This window comes from Leptosomus discolor, chromosome 22 (genome assembly GCF_034619465.1).
Source record: "Leptosomus discolor isolate bLepDis1 chromosome 22, bLepDis1.hap2, whole genome shotgun sequence".
Taxonomy (NCBI): Eukaryota; Metazoa; Chordata; class Aves; order Leptosomiformes; family Leptosomidae; genus Leptosomus; species Leptosomus discolor.
The window spans coordinates 6,729,207-6,749,732 of NC_141412.1; the positions used below are offsets into that span (position 1 = coordinate 6,729,207).

At 46.3% G+C, this 20,526-nt stretch overlaps 1 protein-coding gene across 1 annotated transcript; it reads left to right on the forward strand.

Annotated features, from left to right (window-relative positions):
* Positions 1 to 10,134: 10,134 nt before the first annotated feature.
* On the forward strand, positions 10,135 to 11,250 carry KCNJ1 (potassium inwardly rectifying channel subfamily J member 1). The gene has a single exon (XM_009946534.1). The coding sequence runs from the start codon at positions 10,135 to 10,137 to the stop codon at positions 11,248 to 11,250; it is 1,116 nt and encodes a 371-aa protein (XP_009944836.1).
* The last annotated feature ends 9,276 nt before the right edge of the window (positions 11,251 to 20,526 follow it).

Here is a 20,526-nt window from a genome sequence, read left to right on the forward strand (position 1 = left end):
GTGAAAAGCCAGGAACTGAGCTCTGATATTTGGACTCTCCGGGCAATACTTCCTAGGTCCTGCAGCCAGAAGCCTCCTTATTAGGGCAGATGAGTGAGTTTGTGGGTTGAGACACAATATGCTCGCTAAGTTTAGTCTTTGCCACAAAATAGCAAGGAATAGAACATGCTGAATACTGGTCTCTGACCCCGGTAATAAGTTGATTTAATTGGATTTGATTTTTCAAATGTAGCATCTCAAGTCAGCCATAAACTCTGGAATTAGCGTATCACATCTCAACACAGGAGAGATTTTTAAAGCAGCATAAGGAGATGAAGTCCATGCCCAATGAATTTCAAATTACACTGAGGATGAACTCAGCCGCACGCACGGCCAACTAAAATTGCGCAGGCTCCGAGGGCATCGAGCAGCACAGTTATTAATGGCTTACATTTGCTATTAAGAATGCAAAGTAGCTATTTTGCACCCAGTGTGTTCAGACGTCTCTTCACATCAATGACCCATGTGATGGGTGAATAATTCACTGAATGCATACTGAAAGCCAAGAATGTCTTGCAAGTCAATTACACTCATATAAATAATTAGGAACACAAAAGTAACTGAAGGATTGGAAGAGAAAAAGCTCTGCTGGCGAAGTACTGCATACCCCAGGGAAAACAGACTCTGTTCCTGTCTTTGGATTTGCAGCTGGTGTTCCCCAATACCTTCAAAGGGCTCTGTGCCTGCCCCTGAAAGCAGAAATTAGCCTTAAAAGCTGCAATTTTGAGTTTTAGCATTTCAGGGAAAATCATGTAGTCACCTAACTAAAAGCTATTTGCTTCCTGCAGGAGATTTGAAAAAAAAAACCCACAACAACAAAAAAGAAGTAGGACATTAGGCAAACAGCTACCTACTGAGATTTGATCCTCAAGATTTGCTGCTGTAATTTGTTTAGCTTTCACGGCATTCGGCTGCAATAAATCACAGGGACATTTTAACTAATGTAGTGGGCACAAGCGCACTCCAATTCAGACAGACAAAACTTGCTTCCTCAGACCTTGTATGAAAGAGCACCAAATGCCTTTAATATCTCTGACTTCAGCTGGAAATCTCTGAATCCAGGTTTTTTTACAACCCAGGTGCTGGGATCACAAAGTGGCTTTAAAAGCCACGGCAGGGGCTGCAGGCTCTGCTATATATCCCTACAAAACGGCGCTGGAACAACGGCTGTTACCCCTGTCAGGACGCAGCAGCTAAGAAAAGCTGAGGGAAGGAAACGATTGAGATGAGACTGTAACGGGACAAGATGTAGCTAGACAGCTTGGTTGAACACCATAGAAACTCAAGAACCAGAGGCAGGATAAAATCTGTCAATCAAAGTTTGCAGTGCTGCCAGCACTTGCGATCCGAGCACTACAGGATGAAAAGAAATCTTCCAAACTGCTGGTGCCTGACACTCTTACTGTTGAGCCTCAACTGATTAAACAAGCAGCATCAGCCAGCAAGTGCCAATCTATCTTGCAGCTGCTGTATGACAGGTTTGCAGGCCCAGTGAGCAGAAACAACAGCGTGGAAGACCAACAGGTAGCAGATGATGTGCTCCAGTATAAGCTCAGCATGTCAGATGGACAAATATGTAAAGGACCTCCTATAGGAGAGAGCCTGTACTATCCAAAAGGGTACAAGGAAACACGCGTCTCCTCAGGGATGCAATGAATCCTTTCCCTTTTTAACAATCCTATGGTTTCATCATTGGTTTCTTTGCTTTTTGGATATACAGTAAGAATTAAGAGGTTACATTCTCCCTCCCAGATGCTCCCATTCCCTATGCTACCTGACTCTGATTACAGCCATCAGGGTGGTTCTTTACACTTCTTGGGTAAAAAGCAAGTTCAAGTACATTAAGTCCAAAATGCCTATTAATGAAGAGCAAGTCTGGAACAATACTGCTTTCAACACATCTGCTGGAGAACTTCTGAATGACAGAGAGGACACAGTCATTCAGAGGAACCTAACAAATGCTCTGTTAATTTTCCTGTCTAAGAGAAACTATGATCCTCAGCACAGAAATTCAAGAAATAGGGACAACTCGACTGCAAAACAATGCCGAACCAAAGCAGCTAGCAGAACCAGCGGACAGAAAAGTAGCAAAAGAATAGTAGAAAAGAACTCTATGAGCTCTAGATGTGGGATTCACTCAGAGTACTAGTTATTAAAGGAAGGGCAAGACTGAAAACTGCTTTACACGCAGCTCAGTGATATAAACTACCCAAGGAGAGCGCTACATGTACACACACTTTCATCTTGAGAGAAAGCCTTCCTCACTTTGTTCTTAGTTTACCTTAAGAAAGAAACAGAATAAAGTATGAAAGAACTGCCTTCTGTATGGAAAAAAATAGCAAACATTTGTATTTATAGCACACCACATCATCTCCTGAAAGATCTCGGAATACTAAGTGGCAGCTATGTTCAGGGAGCATTTCAGCTACTACTGAAGCAACACGCTACTCTAACAGGGCAGGGCAGCCCCAAAGTTGCTTTGTAATAAAATTACACCATCTACATCATGAAAAGCCATTCTCAACATTAAAAGAGCCTCACAGTCACTCATAAAGCAGTGGGATTATTCTTATTTCCTTTGCAGGCAGGGAACATGAGTTAGAAAGCAGTGGAAACAGTCTGAGACCACAGAGTCGGGACTACAGCTCAACAACTGCCTGTTTCCAGACCAGTGAATGTTACTTTCTCCTCTTCACATCCTTAACCATTCCAGGTGAAGGTGCTGCAGAATGCAGCTACCATCTATCACATCACCTGGTACATCACCAGTTCTTTTCTCTCACAGTTCTACCATCCGGGAAACACTCGGGGCTGGGGTTCCCAAAGGGAACCTGGCAAGGCAGGGATTTGAATCGGGCTTATCAAGACCAACGCAAGTGTCCTGCCTATGCTGCCATTGGCTTATGGCCAGCACAGCATACTGGCTTTTTGCCAGTTTAGAAATCAACATCACCTTGATAACCACAAGAGACTGGGATGCTGAAATTACAGCCTGACTAACAGTAGGGACTGCAATAGGACAGTGCTCTTCACGTTGCAGGGAAACACTCCCAAAACTGCTGGCTAGGATAACCGCCCCCTACACTGTTCACCCTGGTGCTACAGGCAGGTGAAAGATTGCAGCAGAGCAACAATACCGCAGCGTGCAGCTCACACCTGCAGCTACAAGCATCTTTGTGGAGCACCGACCAGCTACGTACAGTCTGTATCACAAAAGCACAGTGGCAGAATTCACAGGAACTCTTCCTACCACAGTATCATCCAGGTTAGGTGCTCATTCGTGTTTCCCTCATCTTCCTCGGGTTCACACAGAGGGACTATTACAGACCTGACAAAGGGTACGTCAAATCCTGTCTCTAAGGCTGGCTGAGCATGCCATGTATGACCACACAGCGGGCCTAGCAAGGCTGTCATAGTTTGCTCTGAGTGTTCTTTTACTGTGTCCCGCTCTGCAGGAATTGGCTAGTCTCTGTGAGCAACCATGAGACTATATGCCACAGCAGAGCTGTCGTTCCTTTAGCACTGTGAGGAGTAGAATCCGTGCAACTCCATGCTTTTCTTGTGCTTCGAGTAAGCAAGAACCTTTTTCCAACCACACTGAAAGCTGTTGCAACAGTGCTAAATGTTTTCTGTCAGCAATCCTCCTCACACCCACAGCTGGGTCATTTCAGGGTGGTACAAAGCCACCATCAGTGTAAATTTACCGATACTTTGGAAAGAAAGAGTGTATGTGAACAGCAGCTTTTATACAACAAGGTAACGCTGCGTGCTGAGGTACCTTGAGATTAGATGCCAAAGCAGGGTCAGACCCGTCACAGCGTTCAGAGGTGGTTTTGCCTCGGGTAATGGCTGTCTTCGAGCCGCGGCGCTGATGCCCGAGTCAGCTGCCTCTCAGCCTTCGGGGCTGCCGCTGAAAGCCCTTTCGCCGCACCGCGCTGGTGACTGAGACTTGACATTGCCAACCTGCAGAAACAAATTGTGAGTTAATGATTCAACCCCTTAAATACTTCAGCAAAGAACAACAAAATGAGAGAAGGCGCAGAAGGGGCTCACATGACTCTGTCCATTTTCCCCCGTGACTTTTATGGGTGGTATTTATGCAGGATTGCCTCCCCAGCCCACATCTAACTTCGGTTACAGAGAGCTTCTGCTCTCAGTTGTACAGGTGGGAACTTATTACAGTCTGCCTTTCTCACACATTTTGAGTGTGATGCCCTTTTCTGGCAACAGAGAGGAAAAGCAACTAGACAAAAAGTATCTTTCTCCTTTAGAAAGTTTTAGCAAAAAGCAAAATGTTTTCTTTTCAAGATTTCTCAGTAAATCAAAATTAAATCTTTTGAAGTAGGCTACAAAACTAGCATAACACTGTTGGTGAGTTAAATTCCTTATTTTTTTCTACTCTTGCAACCACAACAACGCATCATGCACAAGTCCACTGCAATGTGAATTATTTTGGGGTTTTTTGACCAAAGAAAAAAAAAACAAAAGATAGAATTTACTTGAGAAATAATTTCTCCCAGAGAGCAACTTCCTATTGAAAACTTAGTATTTTCAGTGGAAACCTAACTGTCTGAAAATAGAAATAGTTCTGCTGGGAAATCCTGCTGCACAGTAAAGACAGCTTAGCTCCCAGTTCTCTGTTCTCCAGAGGCAAGATGTCCAGCGTGGCTGCCTGTCTCCTAATGCACCCTGAGGCTGAAGCTCATCCTCTGCTGCACGGGAATTCTCTGTCACAGCACAAGGTGCTATGGGAGATACAAGTCTAGCCATGGAATTAGACTGCAAAAATATCAAATAATGACGTTTTCTTTAGTGCCCACGAAGTGATTGTTGCTGAAGAGTGCTGGAAAATGTTTTTCTCTAGACAGAGCTATTTTACAAGTGCCACACTTCTAGTAAGTGGCAGAAAGGGAGCGACCATGGGCCAGGGCTGGGCTCTGTGGCACACAGCACAGAAAGAAGTGCTACTTCTGTAAATTTACCAAAACCTTAACAGTGTTTGCGCATGTGAGACACATCACTTGCTCTTCAGTCAGCTGAAGTCTTTAGACTCTCTCCCCCAGTAAATGCAGTCCTAAATTAACTTTGTCTGCAGCACTAATTACAATATGAATTACTAACAATGACAGTAATGTCTTTATTGCTGTAAATCCTTTATTTATCCACCTGAAGTATTTTAACCTTTGAGGACCGCAAACACTCCTAAGCATTTAGAAAACAGGATTTGCTCGAGTCTCCACTGCTGCAGTGCCTGTTCTTTCATTTATCCATTTGCCTGTGTTGCCATGAATGAATGATTTCAAGCCAGCTTTGCGAGGGGAAACGGCAGCCCCTCTTTTCAAACCACGTACACATGGCATAGCGAGCCACGTTCCTGGATGCAGAACAGCTACTGAAACCTCACCGGGAGCGTGACCCTGAGGGGCGCTCAAGCACCACTAGGGCCGCTCAGCAGCAGAACGCATCAGGTAGCAAACTCCACAAAACGTATACGAAACACAATGAGAAGATCCAATTTGAAGGCAAAGGGTCAGAAACCCCCTGCTATAGGCTGCCAAGGCATCACAGCGATGTTCCTGAAGCGACTTAGTCCCTTAGTAACCAACAAACAGCTCCTGTAGAGCCTATACGTCCCATATATCTCAGAGCAGAGAGGTTTCCTTCTCTTAAAAATCAGGACATGGGGGAAGCAAAGGAGGGGACAACATATGTCCTTGTCACATCGCTGTCCTATAAATTTGTCCATTATAAATTATAATGGCATTTCAGTCAACGCTTTGGAGGCACAGCCACTGCATTCAGTGCTCAGCTCTGCTGTCAGGCGCAAATACTTCAGGATGGCATTGCCAGGTCCAAGATGACACCTTGCCTGGTCCCTCTGCTAACGTGTTCGTCGGAAAGACAAAGCGGGCATGGAGGCTGGTGTAAATCAGATCCTTTTTAGACATACCCCTAGGGGTCACTGGCTGCTTTAGGTGAGCTTGTATTCTTGCTACGCTTACAACTGATTAAGCAGAGGGCTAGCTCTCCCTGGCAGCCCTTGATTCTGATATAGCTTTGATATAAGCAGCAAGACAGGATGCTGCAGCTATCACCCCATCACAACAGGCACTTTCCTGCTCTACCCAGGGCAGCTAGTGAAGGGCAGATGAGCTATACTCTCCAAAGGTCTCGGTGGTAAAGCAGCCAGCAGATAACACACCATGAGACTAAGTGTTAGAGTTTGCTTTTCTCATAAAAAAGGATTTTATAAGGTATTAGGAATTGGATATTTCACATATTTTGTTCATAGAAAGTTCAACAAAAAGAAAAACACAGAAAGGACTGAAAGAAGATCTCAGTTTTGAAAAGACCTTAACAAGACTGAAAAAAAAAAAATCCTTTAACTGTGTATCCCCCTTTCTTCTACCTAAGCTTCTTAGAACTTCATCTGAATCCCTAACAAAGATGTATTTCCAACAAAAGCTGTGGGTTCAGCGGGCTGCTTTTCATTTACGCTGTCTCCCCCTGATGTTTTGGTTCTGCCAACTTTGCTCATACATCCATTGCTGCGAGAGAAGAAATACGTGTGGAGCCGCAGATACCAGAAATCCAGCAAAGTAGCAGGCGAGGAAACTTTGTTCTTGTCAGGCCCCCATCAAACGTCAAACACCTTCCCCTTCCTTCGCTCACTGATCTCCTCAAGTGCTGCACGTGGCTGAGATTAAAGCCATTTCCCCGGATTAATGTGCTCCGCACACAGCGTTGCACAATGGACTTACCCAAAGAACAATTAAAGCGCCTGGTCATTATCCCCCACACTCAAAATGTTTCAGAACAAAACAATCGAAAGCAAGTAAGAGCACAGAGAACCACTCAATTACATTTCTGAGTGAGCAGAGGAACTCCAGCTGGTATGTAGCCACCAGAAACTGTAATGATTGTTGTTACCTACTTGCAGGAACACAGAGAAAAAGGTAGAAATGCATCTGTTAACGACTGACTTGCTGGGCATTTCTCAAATATTCTGGGTGGAGGGACTGATGGATTAGTTAGGACAGATCAGGACTTTGAGAATGGAAATCTAAAAGTCTCTGCTTACTCTAGCAATCACTGTGAAATATGAGACTGGAACAGGGAAGTGGAAACTCATAGTAACCTTGACATGTCATCTTTATTCATTGAGCAACTTTATCGGTCAATGCCCCATTGTTTAAGAACACGTGCAGCGCACCCTCTAGAAACAGATTCTGCCTGGGGACAGCAGCAACTTTGCTAACTCCTGCGACACGGGATTTCACCTGCCAGACAGACAGCAATACCGCGTTTGTTTGGGCCCAACAGGAAACATATCCTGGCAAATATTAGCTAAGGCATAGTCGGGTTCCCTTCACCAATTTAAACTGAGAGGCCTTTAAGTGCTGTATTATATAACTCGCTTTATATAATCTCCTCGAGGCAGCCTGCGAGGTACTCGCAGCACGCTTATACAGGAGGGAATTTTCCTCCTGCTGAGGCGAATCAACACACTTCAGTTGTGTGTGGGAGCAAGAAAGATTTGTTGAAGGGAGAATTCCTTTGTCATCCTGCCTGAAGAGGGGTGTAATTCTTCTGCCTCTCTGATCTACTCAGGGGTAGCTTAGGAAGGGCTTGGAGAACAGCCTCTGAAGAGAGCATGTAAGATTTAAAGGGGCAGGAAAAGAATGGTAAAGTTGGGGATCTATTGTCCAGGTTCCAGTCTGATGACCCTGCCCACTACACCTTGCTCTCCCCTCTTCTGTGATTATTATATGGTGAACTATACGCCCAGATCCTCGGTCAAATTTCCACAAGTTTCCAGTGGAGGCTGAATCAGACCTACTAGAACTGTGGTAGCAATTTATCATGACCCCTAGCAGGCAAAGATGGGTAGAAACCAGAATTTTTCTTCAGATTTCTCCCTTTCACATCTATTCCCTTGGATTAGGAGCGTGTCTGCTGTAGCTCACCTATGCCAAAGGTACATGCGTGCAGCTTAGGATGGACAGGGCGAGGCATCGCGGCCCTTCACACCCCGCTCTGGGAACGACAGTCAGTGTTCACCTCATTGCAGAAAACAGCAAAACAAAAGCCAGCGACAGCTGAAGCTGCATGTTCTTGCACAACAAGGGTGTTAGAAGTTAAATACTGGAGAACATCTTTGAATAGCGTGTTGCACAGGAATATTTTAGTTCTGCTCAAACTATTAACGTGAACATATTAGAAGCGCGTCAGGCAAATAAAACTTGAGGATTGTTTAGAAAGTGACCTCATTCCCCCCTTCCTCGGATACGTCTTAAAGTTTAACCTTTGTCACCTCCATTTGCAACCAATAAATTCAACAGCAAAAGTTAAAAACAGTGAGAAGCTACATTATAACAAAAGTGACCTTCGTACGTCTGATCTACTACATGCCTAAATGCCATTCTGGATCTATGAAATCAGGGCTCGAGGGAGCTAAACAACTCTTGCCACAGATATTTAAGCACATTATTACCCCCTGAAATCAAGCAAAATTTGAGCTTAAGCATTTCGCTCCTAGCCAAAAAGGAAGCCTGGGTGGGACAGTGATATAATGCAGGGCTTCAGGTAAGTGGTGTAGCAACTTTAGCTTGCCTCTAAAAAAAAAAATACTCATTCCCAAGGGGTGTTTTAGTGTCACCTTCTATTTGTAAGGGTAAGGCAGCAGAGCAATCAATCACAAAGCCCCCTGCACCTCCTAATCTGAGAGGCACTCTTCAAGTCCAGGTCCTTCTAAAGAAAACATCATCCATAGCAGCTGCAGGTCCCCAAAACAGTCGGGTGTCTGCATGGCTGGGGACACTGTGTCCTTAAAGACACAGTAAACCCAGAACATCCTTTGTATGAGCCAGCAGCGAGAACATTTTCCCCTCAAGTTCTTAATTTATTTCAGCTTTTAAGCTGAAGCATCTTGCCCCCAAGAAATATGATTACAGCACACAGTTAAATTCAGCTACACGAGAAGAACATTGTTTAACAGCTAAATAAATAGGCACACAAGGGGACACGACCAGGCTGGGTTAGCACTGTGCACTAATCTAACACACCCTCTCTGGCAACGAAACACAGTTCATGCTTGAAGGGTGATCGACTCTGAAATCAATTATTTCTAAGAACATCCCCAAGTTTTGGGTCAAAACCAGACCCTAGATCTGTCTACAAACATAGTAGGAGGCAAGCTCTGACTCCACAGCAGATCAGCCTCTCCCCACGCCTGCGTGTCTGAGTAACTCCAAGACTGGGAACTTTCCAAACGCAGGTTGAGCCAAATTCCAGCCTGAACACGTCCGTAGTGATTTCTCCATCAATGGCTCTTATTCCCTGGGGGATCTCCTGTTAACGTGGCCAATCATAAAGGACAAAATTAACTGGGAGGTAGAGCTACACTTTCCTTTAAGAATGGATTTCTGAATCCTTTAGTCTTAGCATTACCCGTTGCAGTGAGTAAACACCCAACTTCTCCTGCTGCTGAAGTCCTACTTGAAATACTTTTGCAACTCCAGAGTTTGAAATTAGCACCTTCGAACCCAATCTATAGCTAGGCTGAAAATAACTGCACATCTGGCTTAATTATGCCTCCTGCCTCTACTCTTATTTCTTCCCAAATTCACTATCCACATCACACCCAGGGTCTCCTAATGCCAACGTACACACACTTGCACAGACAGGTCCCACTTCACCTTCTAAACAGCAGAAAGAACCTCAAAACACAGCCACTCCCCACCGCTTTTCCCAGCGTATGTCCACAACGAAGTTACCCGATTCTCTACGCCTCCGCTTATCCAACTAAGCAGAGGACAATATTAACAGTTGACTGATTCAAAGTTTACTGAGCAAGCCAAAATGATTATTTTTTGCTGGAATGCTCCTTAGGCAAGAAACTGTTAGTTTCCTCATATGCTTACTGGAACTTTTCCCCACCAGCTGAGGGAAAATATGCAAATTATATAACTTTTTCCTAAACAAGTGTCTTGAGACTTCGTCAGAATTTACTTCTCGCCTGCAGGTATAAACGAAACCTGCTTTACCCATAATGTTTATTATTTCTTCCTCTCCAGAACGCTACCAGCAGAGGGAATGTTCAACTACCTCCGGAAACGCTTCACCAGCCACATCAGAGAACGCAGCCGGCGAAGAGCAAGGCTTGTCTCTAAAGATGGAAGGTGTAACATAGAGTTTGGCAATGTAGAACGGTCAAGGTTTGTCTTTTTGATTGATATATGGACAACTATCCTGGATCTCAGATGGAGATACAAAATGACTATCTTCATTTCAGCATTCTTAGGCAGCTGGTTTCTGTTTGGTCTCCTCTGGTACGTTGTGGCATACATACACAAAGATCTTCCAGAATTCAATCCTTCCATAAATCACACCCCCTGTGTTGAGAATATCAACGGCCTGACTTCAGCCTTCCTGTTCTCCTTGGAGACCCAGGTAACCATCGGTTATGGCTTCAGATGTGTCACAGAACAATGTGCCACTGCCATCTTCCTGCTCATCTTCCAGTCTATCTTGGGGGTAATCATCAACTCTTTTATGTGTGGGGCCATCTTGGCCAAGATCTCAAGGTCCAAAAACCGGGCTAAGACCATCACCTTCAGCAAGAATGCCGTCATCAGCAAACGTGGTGGAAAGCTCTGCCTCCTTATTCGGGTGGCCAACCTCAGGAAGAGTCTGCTGATCGGGAGTCACATCTACGGAAAACTTCTGAAGACCACCATCACCCCAGAAGGAGAAACAATCATTTTGGACCAGGTCAACATCGAATTTGTAGTTGATGCTGGCAATGAGAACCTCTTCTTCATTTCCCCATTAACTATTTATCACATCATAGATAAGAACAGCCCGTTCTTCCACATGGCGGCAGAAACCATTCTGCAGCAAGATTTTGAATTGGTGGTGTTTCTAGATGGCACTGTCGAAGCCACTAGTGCTACGTGTCAAGTGAGGACATCCTACATCCCAGAAGAGGTGCTCTGGGGTTATCGCTTCGCTCCCATTGTGTCCAAGACCAAAGAAGGGAAATACAGAGTAGACTTCCAGAACTTCAGCAAGACAGTGGCTGTGGAGACTCCCCACTGTGCCTTCTGTCTCTGCAATGAGAAGGAAGCTAAAGCCAAAGAGAAGAAAGGCTATGACAATCCTGGTTTTGTCTTGTCAGAAGTTAGTGAAACCAGTGACACAAAAATGTAGTTCCAGATATACATGGGACTGTATCTTTCTTCATAATGAATTCAATCTTGAGAGGATTAATAACTTAGTAAAACAACAAAAAAAAGAAACACAGGCTTGTTTTTACTCTAAAACAGCATTTATCTTCTCAAAAGCCTCAAATCGAAGAGGAACAGAATACAAGTGATCTTCAGAACACTATTTAACTACACTATATATATATTTCATAGAATTTATATTTTTATACCTATGGGACATTTTACGAAGCTGCTATGTTGGAATGTCCAACTCGCTTAAGTTCCCAGAGGCATGCAAGTCTGTTTAAAAGGCTAAAAAGATGGAGAGAAACTTTAGGACATGTTAAAAATACACAGCTGTTGGAATGAGAACACGGAAAGGGGAGACAGAAGGCAAAGCTAAAGAAGCCTAAGGGACCAAGGAGCCAAAACCTCAAAAAAAAAAAAAGGTATGTTTCTGGTTGCCAAAGTTCTCTATGAAAGCAGATTCTCTGGCTCCGGAGCACTTGAGCACTTTTGAACATTTTGAAACAATTCCTTCTTTCTTTAAGGCTGGTACATCTCCAGAAATGGAGCATGAAGGGGGGGTACACACTTGGAAGCTAGAAAAGACAAAGTTTGGGCCATCCTGTTGCATCTAGATCTCTGTAAAATACAGCTTCTCTCCTGTGAAAGTCTTTGATTCCTTTCAGGGAAAAATAACCAAATGGAAATGAAAAGTGAAAAAAACAGAGAGAAGCAGAGATCCACTATGGGAGAAGAGGAATTTTGCAGCTTATTCCCATCTCACCCTTTGGATACTCATCTCTCCACTTCCCCAGGGACTCGCTAACTGTGAAATTAGGAAACATCTGAAGGCAACTGTCCAGAAAGAAGGTGAGCCACAGTGGGGACATGAACATATTGATTGCTTCACACCTAGCAGAAAAGCCATCCACTGGGAGATGAGAGGAAATTCCCAGCTCTAGATGTACCCTTCAAAAAACCAAATCCACAATGCAAACACAGACTACCTTTTCCTTTGAAGCATGAAGGTCTTGTTAAAACAAAAAACACAGCGTAGGAGCCTCCCACCAACAGTGGGCTCCAGATTCCAAACCGTTCCTCTCACCACAGCAAAACGTGTATCCTTACAGGAAACAAGTTCTGCTCAGTGGTAGCTCAATAGTGGTGAGCATGTTCTGGGTATGATTTTTGACATCTAAGTTTCAAACGCCCCAAGAAGCCTCGACAACTTTTTGGTGAAATTCCACTTCCTCATAGCCTTTTCCTCCCCCCCGCCCCCCCAACTAGTTCTTTCGCTGAGACTTCAAGTGGCAGACCAAAGAGAGAAGTTTTTTTGGGAACTCTTCCCAGTGATGTAATTCAGCTCATCTATTTCCAACACTGTGGTAAAATGGAAGTATCTTTTTGAAAAGCTGCTGGACTGAGCGGCTTTAAAAGAAGGGGAGAATTAAGCAGGTCAAATGAGAAGACAAAGTTCTTTTGCAGATGAACATAATGTGAGTATGGAAATCAAACTCTGGGAACCAAGGGTGTTCAGGCCTCAGCCCCAGTGTAGCATCAACTCCTTTGTTGGTTCAGAACAAATCACTTTAGTACATATCTCAGATTTGCCATCTGTAACACGGGACGTGAAGTACTTACGCTGTACAAAGAACAATGTTATGAACAATTATGTCACTAAAGCACTTTAAAAGCCAATTCTCAAGTGTCTCAATCTTTCCGCCCTTCGACGCACCACTGTTACACCCTTCTTCACTTCTAGATGGAAAGGTCAGCACAGAAATTTCTGTCCTCATCACACATCAGAATTACTAAAAATGGCTGCACTGTGGCTAGAGCCATGGAATGCTACAACCAGCAGCCAAAACCTTCATGGTAATTCACAGCTACTGTTTTCACAGCCTTTCAATATAACATTGTCAAACGTTAAAATATTTTTACAGTCCCAATCACCACAGCATCTGAGCCTCTCCAACCATTAGTGCACCTCAGATTGTCTGCCTGGAAGCCCAGTTGTTTTACCCTCCGCTCTGAACAGCGCACCAAAGCACAAACAGCGAGCCATTCGTGGCCATCCGCAGAAATCTAGGAGGGAGCCGGGAAGTGAAATGAAGTCTCAGGAGTCCCAGGCTCGTCTGAACCAAAAGGCTTCCATAGTTGCCGCCACGTTTCCTTTATGGGCTTCCCGTACAGTTGCCCTGTGTGTAATTTCCCTAGAAAGCAGCACTGCTGGTATTCAAGGCTTACAAGCGATACCTCTTACCCTGGGGAGAAGAGATCACCAAGATGCCCTCAATAGAAGTAGGAAGATAGTCTTGACTGCACAAAAAAAAAGAGCAAGTCAGTAGGAAATCCATTTAAAAGGTCAAACCCAGCTATGCAATGAGGAGACAGGAAAGATTCCTATTTTAAGTAAAGCTGGATTGAGATGTTTGTGCCGGGGGAGGGAATCAAATACTACTGCAGTGCCTGTCCAAGAGGTGGTGTACATCCTCCAAAGTTTAAAGGGTCCCCAAACAATGCACTTCCAGGCACTGCCCTTGGAAAGCCAGCTCAAAATCCTAAATCTCCAAATGCTTCATGATGCAGCTTTTTAACCTTCTGCCCTACGTCTCCACAGCACAAGCTGTCAGAATAGCACGAACAAGGGGTAGTCATCCTTGCAGTGAAATCAGGTGTCTTCTCTTTGAGTTGTGGTAGCACTTAATACTATGGCATAATGCCTCCTCACCTGCCTCAGAAGCTGTCTACAGCAAGGGAACGGTGATCACATTCTTTCACACACTTTGGGGTTACAGAGGAGGGACTGGCTACTGCAAGAAACAGAAAAGGGACGAGGGGGACATATCCAAAGTTGACAGGGCCATGGCTGAGCTATGAAACCTACTTAGAGGGGGATCCTACTGGGTCCTAAATGGGAATCTCGGACTGAAACCCTCCGCCCCTGAGCCTCCTGCTGATTGTCACCTCAGGAAACGCCTGCCAGTCCCCGCCTGCCAGCCCCACACCAAGCAGGAGATAGAGCACAGTAGTCAGAGCCCAGCAGCAGGAGAACAATGAGTGGAATTTCCTCTTTCTGTCCAGAGAGGGCTGTTTGTCACCAGAGAGATAAAGGCCCAGGGCAGGGAAAAAGGGTTATCGGGAGACACGCCGCACACAGTGCCACTCAGGACAGACTCCATAGGAAATCTATTTTGGGGGCTGTCACCCCCACTGCCATTAAAAGAAAGTTCAGTTAAGAGGATGAAAATAAATTTAATCTTGCCGAGCAGAAGTGGCTGGAGGGAACCACAGAGCCGATACTGGAAAACAAAGTCTGGTTTCTTCACCCGTGACACGGTTTCATTTTTACATCTCCACAGCACTTTTCCCAAGCCTCATGGTTCTCTTCTCCCTCCCCACCCATCCAGCCAGTCTGCAGCCTGCCCGTACTGTCACAGCAACAATTCGTCCTTTCCACAAAGTGGAACGTGCACCAGAGGCCAACAGCCTAGTCAACGCAAAAGAAAGGACTGAGGTGAAAGACCTGTCTCTTCAGGAGAAGAAATCAGTCCATGTACTTACTGCTGGATGAAGGCCTGAAGGATTTAGCTGTGAAAGCGTCAGCCAAGCAGCTAGGCTTGGGAATAATGTGTCTGCACTAAACTTAATTTATCTTCTCATTTCACAAACAACATGTTTCTTCTACTGTATTTATTTTAAACATCCATTCAAGCTGTGCATAATATTTCAATCATTTTGAAATAGATTTACCCTCCCGCTGGCAAATGAATAAGGCATCCTGCTGACTGCTGGAGAAAGGGCCATGAATAAAAATAACTCCTTGTAGTAAACTGACATGTGCTAGTTAGCTGCCTCCACACACTCTTGCGTAGTAACTGGGGAAAAGAGACCCCTAAATAATAATACTAATAAAAAACCCAAACTCTGGCAAACTCTAGGTGCTCACACTGACTTGCGTTGTTGGAACGTGGTAGACCACTGCTAACTAGCCCACAGCAACTGCCTGGATAACTTCTGCATGTACACGCTTCCTTGTAAACTCAACTGCTCACCCATAAACCAGTCAGCAGCATGCAAAGCCCCGGCACAAGCGAGAGCAGCTGAGGTGTCATATCCTCTTTCCTCTCCCCAGGCAGCAAACTGATGTGGTTATGCAGCTGGGAAGAGCCTTTCTTTCCCCTTCCCTTTTGTTTTGCCCCCTTCAATTCACCCCCGCCTTGAACTGTCCTGGTGCTGGCTCGATTCCTGTTCCCGACACGAGCAGGGAGAAACCACAACGCAAGGAATGTGAGCAGAGCCTCTGCTGCAGCGTGGACAGAGGAAGCTGAGCAAGTTCCTAAAGCCTCTGGTGAATCTGTGCCTACAGCTCCTTGCCGCAGGCTGGGGAACCTCTGCGACAACACCGTCACTAAATCACATATAACCCTGTGACGATGTCACCAGAGCAAGAGCGAGGAAGGCCAAAGCCCTCTCTCCGTGGCTGCTAGAACACGCAATATGTTTCCTGAGGCCAAGTTGACATTCTTGTGGTGGAAGCATCTGCCTGGGGAAGCTTACGACTTGAATAAACTCACTGCTGCACAAGACAGGCATAAATTCTCCCCCGCTCCAGGGAGGTGGACAAGCAAGGGGAGGCTGGAAATGAGACAATCTCACTTCACACCACGATTTGCATGCCGCTAGCCAAATTTAAGCACGGAAAGTCGCCAAGCTCTCGCTCTCCTGGGTGACCGCATCCCAAGCAAGCTCTGCAGAGACCAAGTCACCGCACTGTTCCTGCAACGCCAGAGGCAGGCTAGGGTGCTAGAGACCCCGCAGGGGTGCGGTCCCAGGGATCCGAGCGGTTCCCCCAAGTGTCTTCTGCCTTGCTGCCGCTAGATGGCAGCCCTTACCGCCACACCGACAGCAAACCCTCCGCTTCCCACCGGCGCTGCGGCAAGGCGGAGCGGTGCGAGCTATGGCAAGCTTGAAAAGCCGAAGCAAGAATTTATTGGGACTGTTCCTTATTTTACGACACGAAGTTTAACGCATTTAAGTGACTTGTTTTTGGCATGAGCTCCGCTCGCTGGATATATTTAGCCGCTTCACAGAAGTGTTGGGAGACTTAATTCACTGCCATGAATTCAGAGGTGGTGTGTAAGTGGAGGGTTGGGGGCTGTAAACATCACCTCCGCAGGGGCGCCTAAAGCACCCTTAACAGAGTCTGCAGGGGGTGAGGTGGGTCTGAGGAGACCCATATTCCGTATGCAACTCTGTTCTGCGACTTCAAGCCAGTCACCACTCCCTGCTTTGAGCCTCAGTTTCCCCAGCTGTTCAAGGAACAGCCCAGGCCACCCCGGGCAAGCTTTGGGTCCGAATTTTGCAACAGTCCCCCGCAGCTGAAGCTCCCCCTCTGGTTTGGAAGCGTTCCTGGGGCATTACAGAGCCTACAGAACTCGGGCAAAGGATTCGCTGCCCCTGTAGCAGCATTTGTAAAACCTTTATAGCACCTGGCAGTATCTAGAAGTGCAAATTACGTCCCTTTTGTGCTCCTGGGAGCTTTGCAAACACCCCCAAAGGAATCTCAGCCGCCTAATAATCCCCGCACGGCTACTCCTCTGGGCGGACCCCCTTTGCCAGGTTCCCACGCATCCCCAGCCCCACGCAGACCGGGCCCTGCCCCTCACCTCCAGCACCGCACCCCACGCCGCCCCTGAGGCGGGTCTGCCTCACCCCCCGGGGGCTGAGGAGAAGCTCGGTGGCTACAGGTCCCTTCTGGCCACCAGTCACACACGCACCCCCTCCACACACACACACGGGGCAAACCCTGCAGGCCGGGGCGGTTCGGGGGGTGCAGCACCTACTCACCGGGAGCAGGGGGAGGACGACGGCGCCTCCGCGGGGCGGTTGGCCGCGCTCTGAGGGGGGGGGTTCGGCGCAGCAGCCCCCTGGGCGGGAAGCGCAGCGGCGGGAAGCGCGCGACCGCGGCGGCCGGGGGGGGGTGGGGGTGGGGGGTGGTGTTGTCCCCCTGAGCCCACGGGCAGGGCCTTGCGGCGGGGTGGGGGGGTGCAGCAGATGCAGCATCGAGCTTCGCAGCACCGGGAGGCAGCAAAGTCAAGGCAAACAGCAAGTTTGCAGCCGTTCCTGGAAAGGGAGAAGCAAGCTCTTGTGCTGAAATAGCCCCTAGGTAGGGAGCAGCTGGGCCCCCCTCCTTGAAGAAAGCCTCCCCCGCCTAAAAAACCCTCCCGCTCCTCGCTGCAGCTATTTATACTGGTTGGAGTGGCTGCTCAGCTGCAGACACTCCTGGCCATCACCAGCACACCTGCGTGCCCAGGGCCTGCTTCCCGCTGCGGAGCCCTCCAAACTGCTCTTCTTCCTTGTCTTTAGCAGGTCTCTTGGCTACTCTTAGAGCCTGAAGAGCTGGATTTTGCCAAGGGTGGCTAATTTTTTGGTATGACAGGAGAACCTGAGCTTTGTGTGCCGGGATTTCTGCCTCCGTAGGTGAAAAAATCCTAACACACGGGCTAAATTATGTGTTACGTGTCGCTCTCCGCTTGGCCTTAGTCAGGGGTCGCTCAATTCTAATAAGATAGAAAAGTCTGAGCTCTATTTGCAACGAGTTCTGCTTTTACAGATGAAAATCATAATCTGTATGTTACGTTAGGTATTGTGCAAAAGTATACAAATAGGGTCTTTGAAGTGAATTTATAAACCCCAGCCCCCGATGTGCCTCTAGACGACAGCTCTAATTAACACCAAATGGAGCAACACTCAGTTTGATGTGGGAGAAGCTACTTTGTTAGGAAGCGGGCTGAAGTCTGACAAACTAATTTCGCAGAGGTCATTAAAAATACTGTATCAGCACAGCAAAGCAGCCTGTAAAAAAATCTATTATTGTCATAGTATAATAAAGTGAAGCTGGCTCGTTTAACCCCGAATTTACAGACCGACGGCTCTTTTCTTTTGACTGCAGGGGTGGGAAACAGCAGCTGGGTTCATCAGGGCTTTTAATACAAAGCTTCAGGCGTAGTCACTTACTGTCGTGAACAGTAAGAATGTACATGAAATATTACCAGGTGAGTCCGTCTTCACATCAAATATTCGCAGCAATAGGAGTTATGGCAAATTTCCTACGTCCATTAGGACTGGATGATGCTTGATGTGCGGTATTGTGGGAAATACTTCCTTCTCTTCACTAACGGGAAGGTCTGAGCATGGGGAAATCCCTCTCCCTTGCAATTCTATTCAGTGCATGTTGGAAATCTGCAGTTGTTTGGGAGCTGAAATACAATTCTTAGGTATATAAAAGCAGTAAGCCACTCGTGTATACACAGGGTGGCTTCTGGCATACGAGGATTATAGATAGGAGTAATCTCAGCTGCTTGACACCACAAGGATTTGGCATCTCCTAATTTAGAGCATCTAACAAGTGCTGGAGGCTCCATCCCATAGACTCTAAGCAGTGATTTAGTGGGGATAAAAAGCCTCCTTCAAAATACACTTATAAGCAGGTTCTAAACCTGATGTCTGTAATTAAGGAGCAAGAATACCTTCTTGTTCTCCGCTTCTCTGATATGCAGACACAGAGGCAGGTACGTCTCAAGTAGAGAAAACACAAACATCCCAGCTAAAGGAGCTGGAGCTCTGATGCTGTAAAGCCATCACTGATTCTACTTAATATACAAGCTACAATATCTATTTACAGAAGGTGAAATGTGAAGCTGATTCTCACTTGGCACATTTAAGCTAGATCCCATTCAGTGTTTGAGCTTAGGGAGCAGAACAGGAAATACTGAGTACTAGATCTGGGTACTAGATCCCTAGAAATTAACAGCTAAATTACCACTGATTGCAATGGGAGCTGGGTTTCCTGGTGAGGTTTGAGTTCTGAACTTCGATGCAGAGAAGATTTGCTGCTATCCCTGTTGACTCACAGCTCGCAACCATGTGATCCCAACCATCTGCTTGGTAAACTTTCTGATTTAAGCCTCAAATACTTGAATTCCATCTGCCTTGTCCTCCTGGGAAAAGCAAAAAGTAGCATTAGTGCTGTCAAATTCCTTGTTTATTTTCTCCCAGTGTCTCCCAGGAACTTGGGTTGGGAGGGGAGATCCCCCCGTTGTCACCCCTAGAGCTTCCAACATGGCAAAGTCAGGCTGATATCGGGGGGTACGAAATCTGAATGTTATTACTTGTTCTCTACCGGAGGAATGTAAACTATTAAGATCTTATGAAAATGCTAAAAGGTGCCTGGGAAGTGCCCCACCAGTCTGAGGCTGTCTGGCACACTGGTGTGAGATCTCTTTACGCCAAGATCTCTTTATTCCATGGGAATGCAGCCTGCAGTGGGCAGCAAACTCTACCCAGAGATAAATGTTGGCAAATACTAGCAAAGATTAATCTCAGCAAGTACGCTGAAGAGAAGGGTGAAAGGAGACAGGAAGGACCTGAGCTGTGGGCGCTGTCGATCACCTTCCAACTCGATCTGGGATCCTTTAAGATCCTGCGAGTTGGACAGCCAGAAATAGATGCTGCTTAAATCATTGGTTGTTTTCAAAAGCCTTTTTTTTTCTTCACCAAGGATCCTGCTGGCCAAATTTTGCTATCAAAGCCATCTTTGCACTCTGACAGCCTTCAGATTCTGCCTTTAGACGGTTTTGGGCAATCTCAGTCTTCAGGTTTTCCTATTGCTGGCGGCTGGGCAGGCGCGCTGTATTAAAAGAAAATACTCGATATTTCTATGCAGAGCCGGAATGAATCTGGAGGGCGCTGAAGTGAAAAACAATAGAGATAAGCCACAAAATGCTCACTCTTATGGCTAAATGGAGCAAATATTGCTGAGTACACAAAGGGAACAGCTCGGTGGTGGTTGAACACACGAACGTCGCTCGTTTTCAGAGCCCAGGCTTGCTAATCAAGCCGCTGAAAGCTATTGTACCAGAAACTTAGCAACAAAAGGTTGTGTGTGGAGGAAGGAAACGGCGTGCTTGTGCAGTTATGTATTTCTCAGGGTTTATCAAATCGGCAGAAAGATCAAGCTATCTCCCAGGACCACCGTGTGTCTGCAAAAATACAGGAAGTGCCTTTGCCTGACCTTTATACACAATCAGAAGATTCCTTGGCAGCGCTTGTTTTTGCAGCCTCTTACTCCATCTCAGGAATGCTTTGGAGCACGGGCTTGCCCTGGGCTTTGGGGATAGGTGAGAAACGTGAGCAGGCTGGTGATACACACAGCATTGCCCATACACGTGCTGTCGGTGGCTTCTGAGCACCCTGAAGAGCAAAGAGACGG